Source organism: Physella acuta, unplaced genomic scaffold, assembly GCF_028476545.2.
Source record: "Physella acuta isolate Inbredline_101_S28 unplaced genomic scaffold, ASM2847654v3 ptg000082l, whole genome shotgun sequence".
NCBI lineage: Eukaryota > Metazoa > Mollusca > Gastropoda > Physidae > Physella > Physella acuta.
Genome location: NW_026731602.1, coordinates 204,841 through 223,823, shown reverse-complemented (window position 1 = coordinate 223,823; position 18,983 = coordinate 204,841). Strand labels below are relative to the sequence as shown.

At 43.7% G+C, this 18,983-nt stretch overlaps 1 protein-coding gene across 3 annotated transcripts; it reads left to right on the top strand.

The window, feature by feature from the left end:
- Positions 1 to 6,752: 6,752 nt before the first annotated feature.
- Positions 6,753 to 17,740, top strand: LOC131957833 (uncharacterized). 3 transcript variants are annotated; one of them, XM_059322638.1, is made up of 9 exons: positions 6,753 to 6,880; positions 10,576 to 10,823; positions 10,970 to 11,186; positions 11,370 to 11,554; positions 11,721 to 11,857; positions 13,461 to 13,708; positions 14,171 to 14,331; positions 14,538 to 14,656; positions 15,104 to 17,740. In XM_059322638.1, the coding sequence occupies exons 3-9, from the start codon at positions 11,017 to 11,019 to the stop codon at positions 16,919 to 16,921; spliced, it is 2,838 nt and encodes a 945-aa protein (XP_059178621.1). In that variant the 5' UTR covers positions 6,753 to 6,880; positions 10,576 to 10,823; positions 10,970 to 11,016; the 3' UTR covers positions 16,922 to 17,740. The 3 variants fall into 3 exon arrangements, with proteins under 3 accessions (XP_059178621.1, XP_059178637.1, XP_059178630.1); XM_059322654.1 differs by lacking the exon at positions 6,753 to 6,880 and adding an exon at positions 6,958 to 7,018; XM_059322647.1 differs by lacking the exon at positions 6,753 to 6,880 and adding an exon at positions 7,055 to 7,149.
- Positions 17,741 to 18,983: the final 1,243 nt, after the last annotated feature.

Here is an 18,983-nt window from a genome sequence, read left to right as displayed (position 1 = left end):
GTGATGGCCTGCATAGATCAAGCCCACCATTACACAGTGAGCGACAATTTGATTGGAAGACATCAAGCTGTACATCGTTCTGTGTGAGTACGTCTCAACTGATTCACTATATCGCCTGGTTGTGCTAGTATAAACTCCTGATACAGGTTCCTAAGATAAAATATCGGACGTGTACGCCTAGATCTATACACCATGCATAAAATGTCGCTTCTAGAGTATAGGGTTCATGGGGGCTATATTTTCACTCTCTATTCCTTCTGTTAAGTCATCAATGTGGTTTTAAAGGTCCCGCGTGGCACACGCATGCAGATACATGGATATACATATAGAGATATACATAGAACGTGTTTATAGATTGTTTTGAATCGTTGTCTAGTAGTAGAATAGTTGAAAACAGCGGCTAAGTTCAATTTAAATGACGTTTTTGTGATACGTTTGTTGATAGCAATGCTCATACCTTCTCAGTGGGTGATGTCATGTACTGTACCAGCGAATGACGTCACCTACTGCACCAGTGGATGACGTCATGTACTGCAGCAGTGGGTGACGTCACGTACTCCACCATTGGGTAACGTCACGTACTGCACCATTGGATGACGTCACGTACTGTACCAGTGGGTGACGTCACGTACTGCACCAGTGGGTGACGTCACGTACTGCACCATTGAATGACGTCACGTACTGCACCAATGGGTGACGTCACGTATAACGGTACTAGACAAAGCTATACTTGCCAACGATTGTAAGGGTTTGGTGTTCTGACTGGTGTCTAGTGGTGTGTGGTGTACTTGCACACTAAGACATAATTGATCTTGTGAACAATCGCTTGTGGGTGAGAGGGGGGGGGGAGAAAGGAGGGGGAGGAAGTATTGTGGAAGCACACGATAGTAATTTTATTAATTAATTAAAACTATTGGGATAGATAATTTTTTTACTCCTAAATGAAACGTCAAATTTGGGTAATTGATGATATAAAATAAAGATAAGTGTCCGTTACGATGGTTTATAAACATGATTTCCGATAACAGCATCAATGTTTATCAATTGTGATTTATTTTATCACACCTAGCGCTCAGCCTCTACGTAAATAACCCCCCCCCCCCCCCTCAACCATGTTTTGCATTTAATAAAACTGATACCGAATCTCAAATGTTTGTTTGGGTTATAGATGGCTTTTGCGCGCGCTACGCTTTTCCCGCAAATCGAGCCGTCATGAAAATTTGGTAGATGGATGTTTTTTACTGCAGGCATATCCTGCGCCGCTCAGTATGGGGGCGCCGTATCGCAAATACAGTTTTATACTTGGTCTGTGATTAGGGCGGGGTCGCGAATATGGGTACAGCAGACGAGATTATTAAAGCAAAAAGATTTTCCTTAAGCCAGCAATTTTTTGTGCAGCTGTACCCGCGGGTCGTGGTCTGCCAGCCGCGTGAGTCATCAGTGAGGTCAGGTTAAAGGTCAATGCCGTTTTGATTACGAATGAGTTCAAAACACGACACGTGCACCGTCAAGTTGGAATTTGTAGCATCTTTTTGTCCAGCGTGTACACGATCGAGGCTGACCTTTGACCTACTTGGAGACATGCAGATCAAGCAGCTCGTGAGTTCCAGTCGCGAACAAGGTCAAGGTTAACTATTCCATCTTTGGTAATTTACGTGATGACGACGTTAAAGGGGAACATTTTTCAGATGAACTACCAAAATATTTATACGGCGTGTTGTCCCCCCCCCCCCTTCTCTCAGGAACCTCATTTAAAATGTAGATAATGTTGTGTATACACTTTAAATACGGCATCCGCAGCTAAAAAGTTTAGAGTTGAACTAGTTTACTAATGGTATACTATCGTTTGTGTCACGTCACAAATATATTTTTAGTCAATTGAACATTTTATACCTTTTTTGTCTTCTGTTCTGCCCACATGACCTTAAGTGTCTATTGTGGGGGTAGGGAGGGAGGGGTGAAACGGGCAGTTCAGTAAACCGTCCACTCCACCCCCAGCGGAAATAAAATAATATAATTTATAAACAAAATTTATACTTGTACTAGTGTCGTCGTCCCACCCCTTTCCCGAAGTTTGAAGTACCCCACGCCCCCCCCCCCCCCCCAACCTATCGGAATAAAAATGTCTGACCCCTGATCCCCAATGACCTTTATATTGTGTTTTTATTACTTTGCCGAATCAGCTGTTACAAATGTAGCTTGAGCTAATTAGTGGATATTTCAAATGATCGAGAATGTGAAGAGAAGAAATAAGAAATTATTCCTAAATAATTAAAAGAAATATTGGACCAGGTTTTAAAAAGCATTTATCTAAGGTTGAATATCTGACACGCTTCACTGAATGACTGGTGTCACAAAATGTTGCCTTAATCTTGAAAAGAACGTTGAGTACCTCTCTGAATGAGGTGAGCAATACAGGCGTTTGTGATGGTTGCATAAGAACGTAAGTCACGTCAATAATCGCGAGATGTTAATTTTATGGACGAGACTGATGGTGGCGACACGGTGCGCGAGAATTAGGCGGGAGACTTTGCGGTACCATGGTGGCGATAAAAGAAATTTCTGGCCAAATTGGTTTCTGGAGGCGCATGGTTTAGGGAGGTAGGGGGTAGGAGTTAGTGAGGAGCAACTATATGTAGTGGCTGTGTATGTGTGTGGTAGCCATGTGTGTGTGTGTGCGAGAGAGCGGCACTGAGTACAGTGTGGTGGCTATGGTTGTGTGTGTGTGAGTGATGCGTGGTGAGGGATAGGTGTAGTAGCCTTGTTGGTGTGTGGTACATCTGTGTGTTAGTGGTACGCCTCTGTGTGTGTGTGAGTGGTACGCCTCTGTGTGTGTATGTGTGGTACGCGATACAGTGTGGTAGCTTTGGTTGAGTGTGATGTGTGTGGTACCGTATTTATGTGTGGTACCTCTGGGTGTGTTTGGTATGCGGTACAATGTGGTAGCTATGTGTGTGTGTGAGTGGTACAATGTGGTAGCTATGTGTATGTGTGTGTGAGTGGTACAATGTGGTAGCTATGTGTGTGTGTGTGTGAGTGGTACAATGTGGTATCTATGTGTGTGTGTGTGAGTGAGTGGTACAATGTGGTAGCTATGTGTGTGTGTGTGTGAGTGGTACAATGTGGTAGCTATGTGTGTGTGTGTGAGTGGTACAATGTGGTAGCTATGTGTGTGTGTGTGAGTGGTACAATGTGGTAGCTATGTGTGTGTGTGAGTGGTACAATGTGGTAGCTATGAGTACTCCCCTGTATAGACACAAACAAAAATATTGATTGTGGGGTGGTCCTATGATTGCCGGTACAAGATGGCGCCGGGCTGCAGGTTGACTATCATAAACGTTCAGCCTAATTAGACCTCGCTAATGAGTTGCCGCGAGCCGCAAGTTGTTCCCGTCAGCCGTAGGACCGCCATCAACGGACCACCCCACCCCACCCCCCCCCCCCCACCCCCATCAACGGACCCCCCCACCCCCCCCCCCCACCCCCCATCAACGGACCACCCCCACTCACCCCTGATTGCCTGTCCGCCATGATTTACCACCGTTACCCCGAGGCCGCAGCGGAAACTGCCACACGCGCGATCACCACGTGACTTGTAGCGAGCATTCCGGCGATGACGTAGCAGCCGTGCCGGCATCTCTTTCATGTGAGCCGGTGCCGGCATCTCTTTCATGTGAGCCGGTGCTGCATCTCCCGCCGCTTGCCCTAATTAATTTAATTATTGACGTATGATGGCAGAGGATGATTGGCACCGCTTCTAGACGCGATCGTCTGGGATAACACACGGCGTCTAAAGCAAGTTAGTGGCTGTAGACTAGGGGCGCCACTAGGTAGTAGAGTGGATGAGAGTACTAGATTGGGGTAGATGAAAGTACCAGATTGGGGTAGAGGTAAGTACCAGAGTCAGGTAGATGAAAGTACCAGATTGGGTTAGATGAAAGTACCAGATTGGGGTAGATGAAAGTACCAGATTGGGGTAGATGAAAGTACCAGATCAGGATAGATGAAAGTACCAGATCAGGATAGATGAAAGTACCAGATTGGGGTAGATGAAAGTACCAGATTGGGGTAGATGAAAGTACCAGATTGGGGTAGATGAAAGTACCAGATCAGGATAGATGAAAGTACCAGATCAGGATAGATGAAAGTACCAGATTGGGGTAGATGAAAGTACCAGATTGGGGTAGATGAAAGTACCAGATCAGGATAGATGAAAGTACCAGATTGGGGTAGATGAAAGTACCAGATTGGGGTAGATGAAAGTACCAGATTGCTGTAGATGAAAGTACCAGATTGCTGTAGATGAAAGTACCAGATTGGGGTAGATGAAAGTACCAGATTGCTGTAGATGAAAGTACCAGATTGGGGTAGATGAAAGTACCAGATTGGGGTAGATGAAAGTACCAGATTGGGGTAGATGAAAGTACCAGATTGCTGTAGATGAAAGTACCATATTGCTGTAGATGAAAGTACCAGATTGATGTAGATGAAAGTACCAGATTGATGTAGATGAAAGTACCAGATTGGGGTAGATGAAAATACCAGACTAGGATAGAGGAAAGTACCAGATTAGGGTAGATGAAAGTACCAGATTGGGGTAGATGAAAGTACCAGATTGCTGTAGATGAAAGTACCAGATTGGGGTAGATGAAAGTACCAGATTGGGGTAGATGAAAGTACCAGATTGGGGTAGATGAAAGTACCAGATTGGGGTAGATGAAAGTACCAGATTGCTGTAGATGAAAGTACCAGATTGGGGTAGATGAAAGTACCAGATTGGGGTAGAGGAAAGTATCGGTTACTGGACGGTTACCAGTCAGATGAAAGTATCAAAGTTAGAAGGGAGGGGTAAGTCTCACGAGCAGGCAGTGTCTTTGTTATTAGGCAACATCACAACACACTTTAGTGTGGGCTATATCACACCACACTTTTGTGTGGTGTGGGCAATATCACAACACACTTTAGTAAAAGGAGATGCCGTCATAGAATCAGCATTCAAGATATTCATGTAACACACGCACTACTTTCTGGATGCCATTAATGCCTATATGTTTAGCCTATAAACAGACTGCACTGTTTATATGAAATTTTTTTTAAATGAAATTACGACACAGGATGTATAGACATGAAAGCTTACACAATATTAGACACAAACTGTCGCCTTAGGACATAACGTTACCGTCTACATATCTTGATATAAGGACATAACGTTACCGTGTACATATCTTGATATAAGGACATAACGTTACCGTTTACATATCTTGATATAAGGACATAACGTTACCGTGTACATATCTTGATATAAGGACATAACGTTACCGTTTACATATCTTGATATAAGGACATAACGTTACCGTGTACATATCTTGAAAGCGGATCTTATGGCTGCACTAGTGGATATTTAATGCGATGACTTTGCTAAAATTATTTACATATGGATATGAGCAGCATCATTTAATATTATTTTTTTTAAATATTTCAACTTCATTTAATATTTCAATACGGGCATGCATCTATATATATATATATATATATATATATATATATATATATATATATATATATATATATATATATATATATATATATATATATATATATAAATATATATATATATATATATATATATATATATATATATATATATATATATATATATATATATATATATATATATATATATATATATATATATATACTAAACTACTAGTTTGGTCAATTCTATCAAAATCATATGTGCTAATAAGAATGATTTTAAAACCGCCAACTCTACAAGTGTGAGCCTATAACTCTGTTATCAACTCCCAGTTTATCCAGTTTGTCACTGTGAGGTTAGACCGTGGCCCAAGTGTCAACTATGATTCAACGCTCTATGTGTACCTCTGTGTGTACCTGTGTGTGTACCTGTGTGTGTACCTGAGTGTGTACCTTTGTGTGTACCTGTGTGTGTGTACCTGTGTGTGTACCTGTGTGTGTACCTGTGTGTGTACCTGTGTGTGTGTGTACCTGTGTGTGTACCTGTGTGTGTGCCTGTGTGTGTACCTGTTTGTGTACCCGTGTGTGTATCTGTGTGTGTGTAACTGTATGTGTATCTGTGTGTGTACCTGTGTGTGTACCTGTGTGTGTACCTGTGTGTGTATCTGTGTGTGTACCTGTATGTGTACATGTGTGTGTACCTGTGTGTGTACATGTGTGTGTACATGTGTGTGTACCTGTGTGTACCTGTGTGTGTATCTCTATGTGTATCTGTGTGTGTACCTGTGTGTGTACCTGTGTGTGTACCTGTGTGTGTACCTGTGTGTGTACCTGTGTCTGTACCTGTGTGTGTACCTGTGTGTACCTGTGTGTGTACCTGTGTGTGTACCTGTATGTGTATCTGTGTGTGTACCTGTGTGTGTACCTGTGTGTGTACCTGTGTGTGTACCTGTGTGTGTACCTGAGTGTGTACCTGAGTGTGTACCTGTGTGTGTACCTGTGTGTGTACCTGTGTGTGTACCTGTGTGTGTATCCGTGTGTGTACCTGTATGTGTATCTGTGTGTGTACCTGTGTGTACCTGTGTGTACCTGTTTGTGTACCCGTGTGTATATCTGTGTGTGTACCTGTGTGTGTACCTGTATGTGTACCCGTGTGTATATCTGTGTGTGTACCTAGGGAAGGTTGGAAAAATCTTTTTGATCCATTCATAAGCCGCCCACACACATTACACTATTGAATAATTTCCCCAAAAACTGGCTTTAAAAGGGGATGTAACTGGGAACATAAATCGTCTGCTTACAGTTCTGCATGGCTACGGTTGTCTGAACCTTACCGGCCCTAACACCCTGCAGATGTAGCCTGTGACAGCAGTTCCCTGCGAATCAGAAGCTCCTAGTGTATCAGGTAGGAGGTCAAGGTGTGTCAGGTGTGTCAAGGTGTGTCAAGGTGTGTCAGGTGTGTCACGGTGTCTCAGGTATAAAACTTATCTACAACAGGAAGTTGAAACACTGTGCTGACTTACGGTGTCAAATCTCTTTAAAGGTAGGTCAAGTAGTTTGATCGTAGGCATCGTGTGTACAGGGGTTCATACGGCTATAGTGTGTACACATAGTTGTGTTTACAAATGTGTACTAGTGTGTATATTGCTGCACATTGTTGTACATGTATTACAGGTAAGTTCACTGATGTACACATCCTGTTTACAGGTAACATCATCTTTATTTCACGCTTCAGTTGCGATCAATCTTTTATAAATAATGATTTTTTTTAAAATAGTTTTGTTAAACGTTTTAAATGTTGTGCACTTATCATAAAAGTGGTAAATAAGTAAGCGCTTTTACGCATGAATTTTAATTGCTAAAGGGAGGTAACAGCGTCAGGAATTTAAGCTTTTAATTTCTCCCGCTTTTTTATTATACATAAAGATAAAAAGATAAAAGATTTGTATACAAAACTTCCTTTAAAATATATACTAACCGGTTTTTGAACAAGAGTGAAAATGAATAAAAATTGACTTTATTTATAGCTCAATTTCACCAAGTAAAGGGATATAACTGCGTGTCGAATTTTCTCAGTTCTTTGAGTACACACAAAAGTAAACGATGATATGTGTATAAAAACATTTTTTAAAATTAATTCTTCTTAATTTTCTAATAGGTGTGAAAATGAAACAGTCTCTAATAACTAATATTTGAGAAGGTTATTTGCAAAAACCTGCTCAGTCCACTTTTTGAAAAAATACGTTGCCCTTAAAGCATTCTTTATAACTTGGCAATTTAAGTAGTATACTTATTTTTGTTCAGAAAAATTAAATCAGTCACCCTTCATATCATGTACATGTTGAGACATCAGGTAAAATTGTACCCCCACCAGTATGATCAAACTAACACCTTTTTGTACACTAAGATGTCCCACTGAGTTCTCCGCGCCCACCCCTACCGGCACAGGTATTCTCGCCCAACTCTCTGCCCTACCCCTTACATGCCCAACTCTCTGCCCTACCCCTTACATGCCCAACTCTCTGCCCTACCCCTTACACGCCCAACTCTCTGCCCTACCCCTTACATGCCCAACTCTCTGCCCTACCCCTTACATGCCCAACTCTCTGCCCTACCCCTTACATGCCCAACTCTCTGCCCTACCCCTTACATGCCCAACTCTCTGCCCTACCCCTTACATGCCCAACTCTCTGCCCTACCCCTTACATGCCCAACTCTCTACCCTACCCCTTACATGCCCAACTCTCTGCCCTACCCCTTACATGCCCAACTCTCTGCCCTACCCCTTACATGCCCAACTCTCTGCCCTACCCCTTACATGCCCAACTCTCTGCCCTACCCCTTACATGCCCAACTCTCTGCCCTACCCCTTACATGCCCAACTCTCTGCCCTACCCCTTACATGCCCAACTCTCTACCCTACCCCTTACATGCCCAACTCTCTGCCCTACCCCTTACATGCCCAACTCTCTGCCCTACCCCTTACATGCCCAACTCTCTGCCCTACCCCTTACATGCCCAATTATCTGCCCTACCCCTTACATGCCCAACTCTCTGCCCTACCCCTTACATGCCCAACTCTCTGCCCTACCCCTTACATGCCCAACTCTCTACCCTACCCCTTACATGCCCAACTCTCTGCCCTATCCCTTACATGCCCAACTCTCTGCCCTACCCCTTACATGCCCAACTCTCTGCCCTACCCCTTACATGCCCAACTATCTGCCCTACCCCTTACATGCCCAACTATCTGCCCTACCCCTTACATGCCCAACTCTCTGCCCTACCCCTTACATGCCCAACTCTCTACACTACCCCTTACATGCCCAACTCTCTGCCCTATCCCTTACATGCCCAACTCTCTGCCCTACCCCTTACATGCCCAACTCTCTGCCCTACCCCTTTCATGCTCAACTCTCTGCCCTATCCCTTACATGCCCAACTCTCTGCCCTACCCCTTACATGCCCAACTCTCTGCCCTACCCCTTACATGCCCAACTCTCTGCCCTACCCCTTACATGCCCAACTCTCTGCCCTACCCCTTACATGCCCAACTCTCTGCCCTCCCGACGTATTTACACAAATGGCGCTCCTTCTTTGTAAAAATCCTGTATAATATGTACACATCTTGAGAGTGAAAGAAAGCTATCAATGTAAATTTACAACAGTCCTTTATGTCGAATAATGATCATAGTAATGCACCCGGGAAGAATAAGGGACAATGGTAATATTTACAAATAGACATTTCATTTAAAATTTTTATACATTCCCAAACACCGGGCAACGCAGGGTATATGATGCTTAATGAGCACATAAGTCACGGTCCTTTACAAATTACTTTTACCTCAAATGCCAGTGCAGGGCCTGGCCGGGACGGCTAGTGTATATATCAAGTGATAAGAGCGTACCGTTCCTCAGTCACCAACTAAGGAAACCTTATTTTTGGGATCCTTGTGAGAATTTTTACCCCCACCCGTTAAAATCCACCCCGTATCCTTTCCACTGTAGTTGGGAGTATATACAATGCAATGTTTGAACTAAATGACGATTGTGAATATAGTGTAGACATTACAACGTGAACCTGATGTAAACATTAGAACTGACAGGAATAGAAATAGTCAAATGCCAACAAATTATTTAAAAAAAAAATCAAAACACTAACAGGACTATTACATTGGGGCCCACGGAGATATTTTCCAGGGGACCCACGGGTATTTTTTCCAGGGGTCCGACGGGTATTTTTTCCTCGGTTCCCACCCGGATTTTCCACCCATGGTTTAAACTTGATCAGGTGACAACCGAAACTATCCGAGGGAGGTAAACCCAAAACGAGGCAGTGTTAGCAGATCAGTTCTATTCACGACTTTCCGAGCGTGGGGAATGTCAGGGGGTGGGGTATACTATTCATATCAGGGGGTGGGGTATACAATTTATATCATGGGGTGGGGTATACAAGTCCCGTATTGGGGCCGAAACTGCGCGGTTCGCAGAAAAAAAAAATCCCAATTGGCAGATGAGGTTATGGGATACACGATACACGCATAACACTTTTCTTTACTGGTGGTAATAAACACGTAATGTCCGCGGCAGTAGCACACACAGTCACGTGATATGTTTGCAAACATCAGCACCTCTTGTTGGCCCAGTCCACGGATGTTGTCACGCATGAATGGTCGCCAGAAAATATTTCGATGACGGAGTCAATCAAGCGTGTCCACAGCTGGATGTTTGTTTGGGGGAGGTTCTCAGATTTCTTTCCCTGCCAACTGCTAGCACTTCCCTGCCAACAGGTTCCATTGCTGACACCCCCTGCAAAAAGTCCCCCCCCCCCTGCCAACACCCCCTGTTAAAAAAGTCCCGTGTAAACCATCTGTTGACACAGGGCCTTGTTTGGCTGTTAAATAAACCCTACGACACGGTCACGTGGTATGGCGTCGATATTTGATATCAGTGCGGTGTTAGAATTAAGATTATAGTCTGGGCTAGTCAGGGTTAGGTCTACGTTTATACATGAGGAGCTAGGAACAAGGTTAGAGTATCGATAAAACAAGGTATCGATGCGACTTGTCGGACGTTTAATTTCTACAGTTTAATTTTCAGGTTGGACGAGGTAGACCCCAGACAAACCTCAACTTTCAACTCTACCCCCCACCCACCCACACCCCATCGTGTTTGATGGTCACGTGATGTTCACCATCCACATAAACAGACTCCAACAGTAGTTGGGTAGATGACGACGTTGCCATGGTTACAGCAAGTATAAGGATCAACGGTCAAGACCACAAACTGGACATGTAGTGTGAAACTTATATTGAAAGTATCGGCTTATCACCTGTGAGGTTGAATAGGTGAGTGACTTTAAAGCTACTGTGTGTTTTTTTAGACATACGTTGGGTTGTTAATATCTTCTATAGTGCTACAATGTTGTTTTGATTATTCATTCGATGAAAATTGTTTCGGTTAAAATTGACCAATGACATTTCGGAAATGATAGGTCAGATTCACAGTCGGCACAACAGGATTGTTTGATTGTTTGATTGGATGCGGCTGTGGAACATGGGGGAGGAGAAGCCAGAGGGGGGCGGCCACTGTGACCTTGATATGACGGACAGGGGGCCATGTTGTGGTCAGGATATGCCCACCCCCCACCTCAGTTTTAGTCAGCCGGCCCTCAGTCTGGAGCAAGTTCTGGAAAAATATTCTCTGCCCAGGTGAGTAGGGATGGGAAGGTGATCATTCAGCTGAGGTATACTTTATCTCAGCTGAGGTATACTTTGTCTTAGCTGGGGTATACTTGTCTCAGCTGGGGTATACTTTGTCTCAGCTAAGGTATACTTTATCTTGCTGTAAGTTTGGACTTCCAACATTCGATTTGTCTCTCTTTGTGATTCCAGAGTTGTTTCGTGTGACCTTGACTCCTTTGCTGACCTCCAAGGTTACCTGGACTGGTCTCAACCCCTGGTGCTCTACAAGACGCGCTCCGTCAGGCAGGTGACGGTCCAGAACGTTCTGTGGGATGACGTCACTAAACTGTACAGCATTGTAGGCAGGGATCTTCTGGTACCCGAAGACTATACAGGTAGGTCGTGTAGACTATACAGGTGGGTCGTGGGTAGGTCGTGTAGACTATACAGGTAAGTACATGATGATTATACGTGAGTATATTAGGGCTATTTAGATGCCTACCGAACCAGCTGCAATATAAACATGTCATGCAGTTAAAAGTTGGATCTATTTTTAACCAGGTTATTTCAGTGTTGCGGGAAATCCCAGCAGTGAACCAATGGCCACTCCTGTTCCATATTTCACCATAGCGGAAGCGATGTCTTCAGATCATACGAGCTTTTTGGTTGGTGGGGTCAAACCTTTGCAGGCGTATTTGGTGAGTTAATCAAACTGTTGATAAAGCAGATCTTTGTTCGATAAGAGAAATCAATACGGAGCGAAAATCGATAAAAAATTCTTTGTCTCGCTGTGATTAAACATGTTTAAAGAACTTTAAATAACTCTGGCTTGTCTAGACTTTTGTGGACTCTATTATATAAAATACTCGGCATTCGTACCTTGGGATTGTAAATCTATTTATTTGTAAAAACTTTAAATCTACTGCTCATCTAAATAGGATTCATGTTGAAACAGGCAAGGGGAAAAACGACGGCACATTTGTAGGCATTTTCCACAATTTTAGCCTTAACTTTGTCCACTATTTTATTCCTAACTTTGCCACCATAGTCTATAGGCCTATCTTTGTCTACTTTGTTAGACTGTTCCTTCTTTCAGGATAACATAATTATGTTAATCTGTGGGGTGTTATGTAACTCATTATGGAACATACCTGTTCATGCTTGACGAGATTGTGTGCTCAGCCAAATCCGATACCCATCAGTGATTGGCGGAGAAGGAAACCAAATCCCTCGAGACTTTCGGCTTAGCAAAGGCGAACTCTCTACCCCTAAACCACTTCGTACATTATCAAGAAGTGAAATGTGGGGGGGGGGGGGGCAATTTTCCCGATAAGTTCCAGACTTTGCGCCTGTTGTCCCCAGGCCAATGTTCCCGATAGTTCTAGACTTTGCGCCTGTTGTCCCCAGGCCGATGTTCCCGATGAGTTCTAGACTTTGCGCCTGTTGTCCCCATGCCAATGTTCCCGATGAGTTCTAGACTTTGCGCCTGTTGTCCCCATGCCAATTTTCCCAATGAGTTCTAGACTTTGCGCCTGTTGTCCCCATGCCAATTTTCCCAATGAGTTCTAGACTTTGCGCCTGTTGTCCCCATGCCAATGTTCCCGATGAGTTCTAGACTTTGCGCCTGTTGTCCCCATGCCAATGTTCCCAATGAGTTCTAGACTTTGCGCCTGTTGTCCCCATGCCAATGTTCCCGATGAGTTCTAGACTTTGATTGCGCGCCTGTTGTCCCCAGTCCAATGTTCCCGATGAGTTCTAGACTTTGTGCGCCTGTTGTCCCCAGTCCAATGTTCCCGATGAGTTCTAGACTTTGCGCCTGTTGTCCCCAGTCCAATGTTCTGCATGAGTTCTAGACTTTGCGCCTGTTGTCCCCAGTCCAATGTTCTGCATGAGTTCTAGACTTTGCGCCTGTTGTCCCCAGTCCAATGTTCTGCATGAGTGCTAGACTTTGCGCCTGTTGTCCCCATGCCCATGTTCCCGATGAGTTCCAGACTTTGCGCCTGTTGTCCCCATGCTAATGTTCCCGATGAGTTCTAGACTTTGCGCCTGTTGTCCCCATGCCAATATTCTCCATGAGTTCTAGACTTTGCGCGCCTGTTGTCCCCATGCCAATTTTCCCGATGAGTTCTAGACTTTGCGCCTGTTGTCCCCATGCCAATATTCTCCATGAGTTCTAGACTTTGCGCGCCTGTTGTCCCCATGCCAATGTTCCCGATGAGTTCTAGACTTTGTGCGCCTGTTGTCCCCATGCCAATGTTCCCGATGAGTTCCAGACTTTGATTGTGCGCCTGTTGTCCCCAGATGGTACGCCAGCACCACCAGGCCAGGCTGGTACCCCACCGGGTCCTGTCAGGGGAGGTGCTGACACTGGCCAGCCACCACGTGTTCGAGAACATCGGCACCCCGGGCACCCGGTGCTTCATGTTCCAGGACCAGCGCGACACCAGTCTGCTGCTGACAGACGACACGCCTTGTCTGCTGTATGCCATCTCACATGACGACCAGACGACAGATGACACTGTTATGACATTTGGGGACATTTTAAAACGGTAACTTTATTTTTATAACCTCACTTGGGAAAGAGATTTCTTTTTTTTTTAAATGTAAATAAATTGTTGGTGTGCTTGGACCTAACCTTCCAGGCTGTGATTCTATTATTAGACACCTGAAAATGAACCAATCAAATAACTGGCCAGGTAGACTTCCGACAGGTGACACCTCCTGCTGCAGTAATGAATATTTAAACAATGATCGATTATGTCCGATAATTGGATATGTGTCCAAATACATATATCGTGCACGTATATGTTATAGATTATAACACGAATTATATTTCAAATAAGTTGATTATCCAGTCGTGTACCTGATATCCAGCTTTGCTCACTTTATCTTACTCCCAGGTTTACCTTACCTGTAGTCGTGTACCTGATATCCAGCTCTGCTTACTTTATCTATTCCCAGATTTAGCTTACCTGTAGTCGTGTATGTGGTGCCACTTTATCTGTCCCCAGATTTAGCTTACCTGTAGTCGTGTACCTGGTACAGGGCTGGTTACCTGCCACTCTCGGCCAGTTCACGGGCATGTTCCTGCTACAAGACTCCAGTCATGTGACCACAGTCACCGGCACAATGGTCAGGGGCGGTCACTCGATTAGTCTGGATATTCCGTTAGGTGAGTAGTAGGCTGGAGGTAATCCAATCTCGATTATATGTGGACAAACGTAAGTATTATGATATGACAGATATCAGTAGCTGTAGGTGTCTAGTTTGTTAGTGTCTGTACAGCTTGCCCTAGCTGGGACACAGGTGATGTAAGGTGACACATATGACAGGTGACTGACCTGAAACACCTTCTAATTCCCCCCACCCCCCCAACAGGTACTGACGTCAAGTTTCGAGTGGCTGACCACACGTTAGAGGTGACGTCCAGCAAGTTCTGGAGAAATGCTTTACTTCATTGTAGGTCACGTGGTGCTACATACAGCTCGTCCATCAAGGTACTCACTCACACACGTCCATCAAGTTACTCACTCACACACGTCCATCAAGGTACTCACTCACACACGTCCATCAAAGTACTCACTCACACACGTCCATCAAAGTACTCACTCACACACGTTCATCAAGGTACTCACTCACACACGTCCATCAAGGTACTCACTCACACATGTTTCATGTTACAAATTGTTTACATTCACACACACATGTTTCACTGTCTCAAAGTAAATAACTTTTTTACATTCTGAGGTCTTTTAGTGGGGTGCTTTGTTTACAATTTTAGCTCTTATACTGGAATACAGTATCATGCCGTGGAAACCACTTTCGCTTTGATACATTGTTTAAACTTCTGGGTTTCGTTAGTTTGTAAATTATTAATAATTATGTGGTAGCATAATCAGAGCTTATTTCATGGTTATTCATTGTAGTTCATGATTATGTTTTAGGTCATTGAACTACCTGGAGATATATCTGAAGAAGATACCACCACATTCGATGTAGTTAACGATGGCAGGGAGGACATGATGGAGGTGATGCATGACTTGAATTTGTCTGACAACTTACAACAGAATGGACACGTCACCCTACGTTCAAAGTTCAACAGAAGTGGAGGTCAGTCCTGCTCCCTGATCAGTTCCAGCCAGTCCAGACGTCTGCTGATCAGTGTGGCAGACCGCAGCTTCTGTATCCTGGTGGCGCCGTCTGGTGGCACAGCAGCAGACGATTCTACAGGCAGACGACAGGTGGATACATCCAAACACACAGTCGCTCCACACAGTAAACCTCAACCTTCAGACTCGGGTCATGGCGAATCTGGGTCTTCCCAGACTGCAAGGGGAACACCTGTCACTGGACTACAAGATGGCGGTCGTGACGTCAGCAATGAAGGCGTGAGTCGTCTGAAGGGATTTCGTGAGGGTGTGATGGAGAGGGTGCACGTGGTCAGCGGGGAAGTCCCCGGGGTCCATGTCTCCAGCGGGGAAGTCCCCGGGGTCCGTGTCTCCATCAGCACCCCCAGCTCGGCAGAGAGCCAGCCCCTCTGGTCCAGCACCTCCAACATCGCCAGCATGGATGAAGACACAGACTCCATCCACATCCCGGCCGTGCCCGGGCGACCAACGTCTCAAGTCTCGCGACACTCGGGACCGTTGGGGGAGGGTGGGTCTCACACTGTCGAGTCCACGGCTGCAGGAAACTCCGACAGTAGACCTGCAGGGTCACACGACAAGAAGATTCGAACCCTGACTCCCAGCGTCAGGCGACGCGGCGTGCACGTGGACGACACCTACCCCTACGACAGCCTCGCCCGTCAGTCTGACCCCCACGTGTACGACCGGTACCAGGTGGACGGTGATTACGTCACAGCACGGGACTCCATCTACTCTCAGGTTTTGATCTTAAGAAATCAAAACTTGGTTATCTCCGACGTGGACGAGACTTTACTGCCGCCATGTTTTTATAACCGATCATGTCACTACAGCAACAGCACTCTAACACATGACAGAAATAACTTTCTAGAATATTCCAATTCATTTTCCGAACCCTTGGATGTATACCAAGAGCTGCCCGAGTTGGACGATGGTCAAACACATGAGTCAGCTGACTCGGGCGTGTCTTCCGTCAAATCAGACCACAGCGAAGATGACATTCGACAAAATCGTCACTCCGACTATTTTGCTGAGGGTGAAACAAAACCTTCGTCACATGACTCGGGACCCGACCCTCGCCCAGAAAATAAAAGAAGCGTTAGACCGCCATTGCCGCCACGTACTCGGATAGCAGGGAGGAGGGCTATGGTGGCAGATAAAAGGACCCCGCAAGTATACACCAGGACCCCGCCAGTAGAAAGCAGGACACCGCAAGTGTACACCAGAATCCCACCAAAAGACACCAGAATCCCACCAAAAGACACCAGAACTCCACTAGCAGACAGCACGACCTCGCCAGCAGACATGAGCAACATCTTCAGCCCGATGCGCGTGATTGGCCAGACGCGGCGCGAGGACGAGGCGAGCAGACTCCGGCGCTGCAACAGAGACGCTCTGATCGAGGAGCTGAAGAAAGCGATGCCCATTGAGGCCAACACGCAGCTGGCCTTCCAGAGTCTGTCAGCGGCCGAGATCGTCACCCTCCTGAGCTGTGAGGACAACCTGGACAGCGAGCTGACCAAGTTCCTGCCCAAGCTTGGACAGCTGGACCTCAGGAAGGTCGCCCTGTGCTTGCGGTCAATGCGGACACGGCTGTCTTTGTTTGTTGTTGAGTAGATCGTTCAAATATTTTATCAACAGCTGTCTTTGTTTGTTGTTGAGTAGATCGTTCAAATATTTTATCAACAGCTGTCTTTGTTTGTTGTTGAGTAGATCATTCAAATATTTTATCAACAGCTGTCTTTGTTTGTTGTTGAGTAGATCATTCAAATATTTTATCAACAGCTGTCTTTGTTTGTTGTTGAGTAGATCATTCAAATATTTTATCAACAGCTGTCTTTGTTTGTTGTTGAGTAGATCGTTCAAATATTTTATCAACAGCTGTCTTTGTTTGTTGTTGAGTAGATCGTTCAAATATTTTATCAACAGCTGTCTTTGTTTGTTGTTGAGTAGATCATTCAAATATTTTATCAACAGCTGTCTTTGTTTGTTGTGGAGTAGATCATTCAAATATTTTATCAACAGCTGTCTTTGTTTGTTGTTGAGTAGATCATTCAAATATTTTATCAACAGCTGTCTTTGTTTGTTGTTGAGTAGATCATTCAAATATTTTATCAACAGCTGTCTTTGTTTGTTGTTGAGTAGATCATTCAAATATTTTATCAACAGCTGCCTTTGTTTGTTATTGAGTAGATGATTCAAATATTTTATCAACAGCTGTCTTTGTTTGTTATTGAGTAGATGATTCAAATATTTTATCAACAGCTGTCTTTGTTTGTTGTTGAGTAGATCATTCAAATATTTTATCAACAGCTGTCTTTGTTTGTTATTGAGTAGATGATTCAAATATTTTATCAACAGCTGTCTTTGTTTGTTGTTGAGTAGATCGTTCAAATATTTTACTGATCGCATGTGGGTCAATACAATTATTTATTAAAGCTAATGTAACGCATCTTAAATATTTTGTTGTGATTTTTCATGTAATTAGCCTACTGCCGTAATCTACATAATTTGTTATACCGCAGAAATTACAACAAATGACACGATCACGATTTAAATAAAGCGATAGTGATCTCCCCTAAACTTTCTCGAATATTCTTAAATAACGCTACGAGGATGGCAACTGGGAATATAGACATGATTTTTTAATCAGTTTTTACATACTTATATTTTTTTAAAAATAGAAAAGAATCTCGTAGAAAAAAGAACAAGCGTTCTTTGAGAAATTGGAAATAGCGAAAATTACTACTTCCAATCAACAGAAATTACTCAAAATTCGAAAGAAGACAGATAATTAGATATTTTCCTTACACGTGAAATTTCATTTATCTATCTGAAATAGTACTCAAGTTATAGGCTTTTGAAAAACCAAAAGTAGAATAAGTTCCACTTCCTGTTACCGGAAATCGCTCAAAAGTTGATACGGATCTACGATTTTGATAAAATGCTTATATATGAAATTTCATCAACCTAGCTGTAACGGTACTCAAGTTATCGTGTTTACAGACATACACACACACACACAGACACACATCCACACACACACACAGACATACGAACAAGATTGCAAAACTATGTTTTTCCGAGTCGGGGAGCTTCATAAACATTTGTAAAAGTATCCAATAGATACTAAAGTGACACACGCTTTTCTTTATAGTTATTTAAATAGAAGTCTATAATTTATTTTCTACTTTTTAGTGCACTAGTACATAAAAGCTTGTTATTAAAACGTTTTTTATGAAATTTTTTTTACATTAAGCTTTACTGCTTTTAAATGTGTGTTTAGGCTCACATAAACACCTGTAATTTGTATTCCACTTTTCACCTCTATGGTGACTGTATCATGACTTAAGCTTCATGACAAACCTCACGAGCTCCATGATGGATCGGATTGGGAAACACTTCTATTTTAATGTATGAAATAATACTATGGCGGCAAACGATCTGTAGTTTGTTTTTTTTTAATACGAGAAAGTAATTATTGTTGTTTTTTTTATGACATTGCAAATTTAAAACCATTTAAAATGAAATAACTTCTATACAATAATCTCCGATCTTTGTGCTTATCTGTTGCTCTTCAAATTTTCTCTTCAGCTCTGCTAACATTCCTTGTAAGGCTTTACACTCTAGCAGCCAATGGGACATGTGAGTGATCTGTTGATGTAGAGATACAATAACC

Bases quoted from the DNA above. Each gene is read 5' to 3' on its own strand.
- LOC131957833 (XM_059322638.1), top strand. From the start codon at position 11,017: ATGCGGCTGTGGAACATGGGGGAGGAGAAGCCAGAGGGGGGCGGCCAC. The intron at 11,858-13,460 runs GTGAGTTAATCA...TGTTGTCCCCAG, and splicing joins AACCTTTGCAGGCGTATTTG to ATGGTACGCCAGCACCACCA. The intron at 14,332-14,537 runs GTGAGTAGTAGG...CCCCCCCAACAG, and splicing joins TAGTCTGGATATTCCGTTAG to GTACTGACGTCAAGTTTCGA.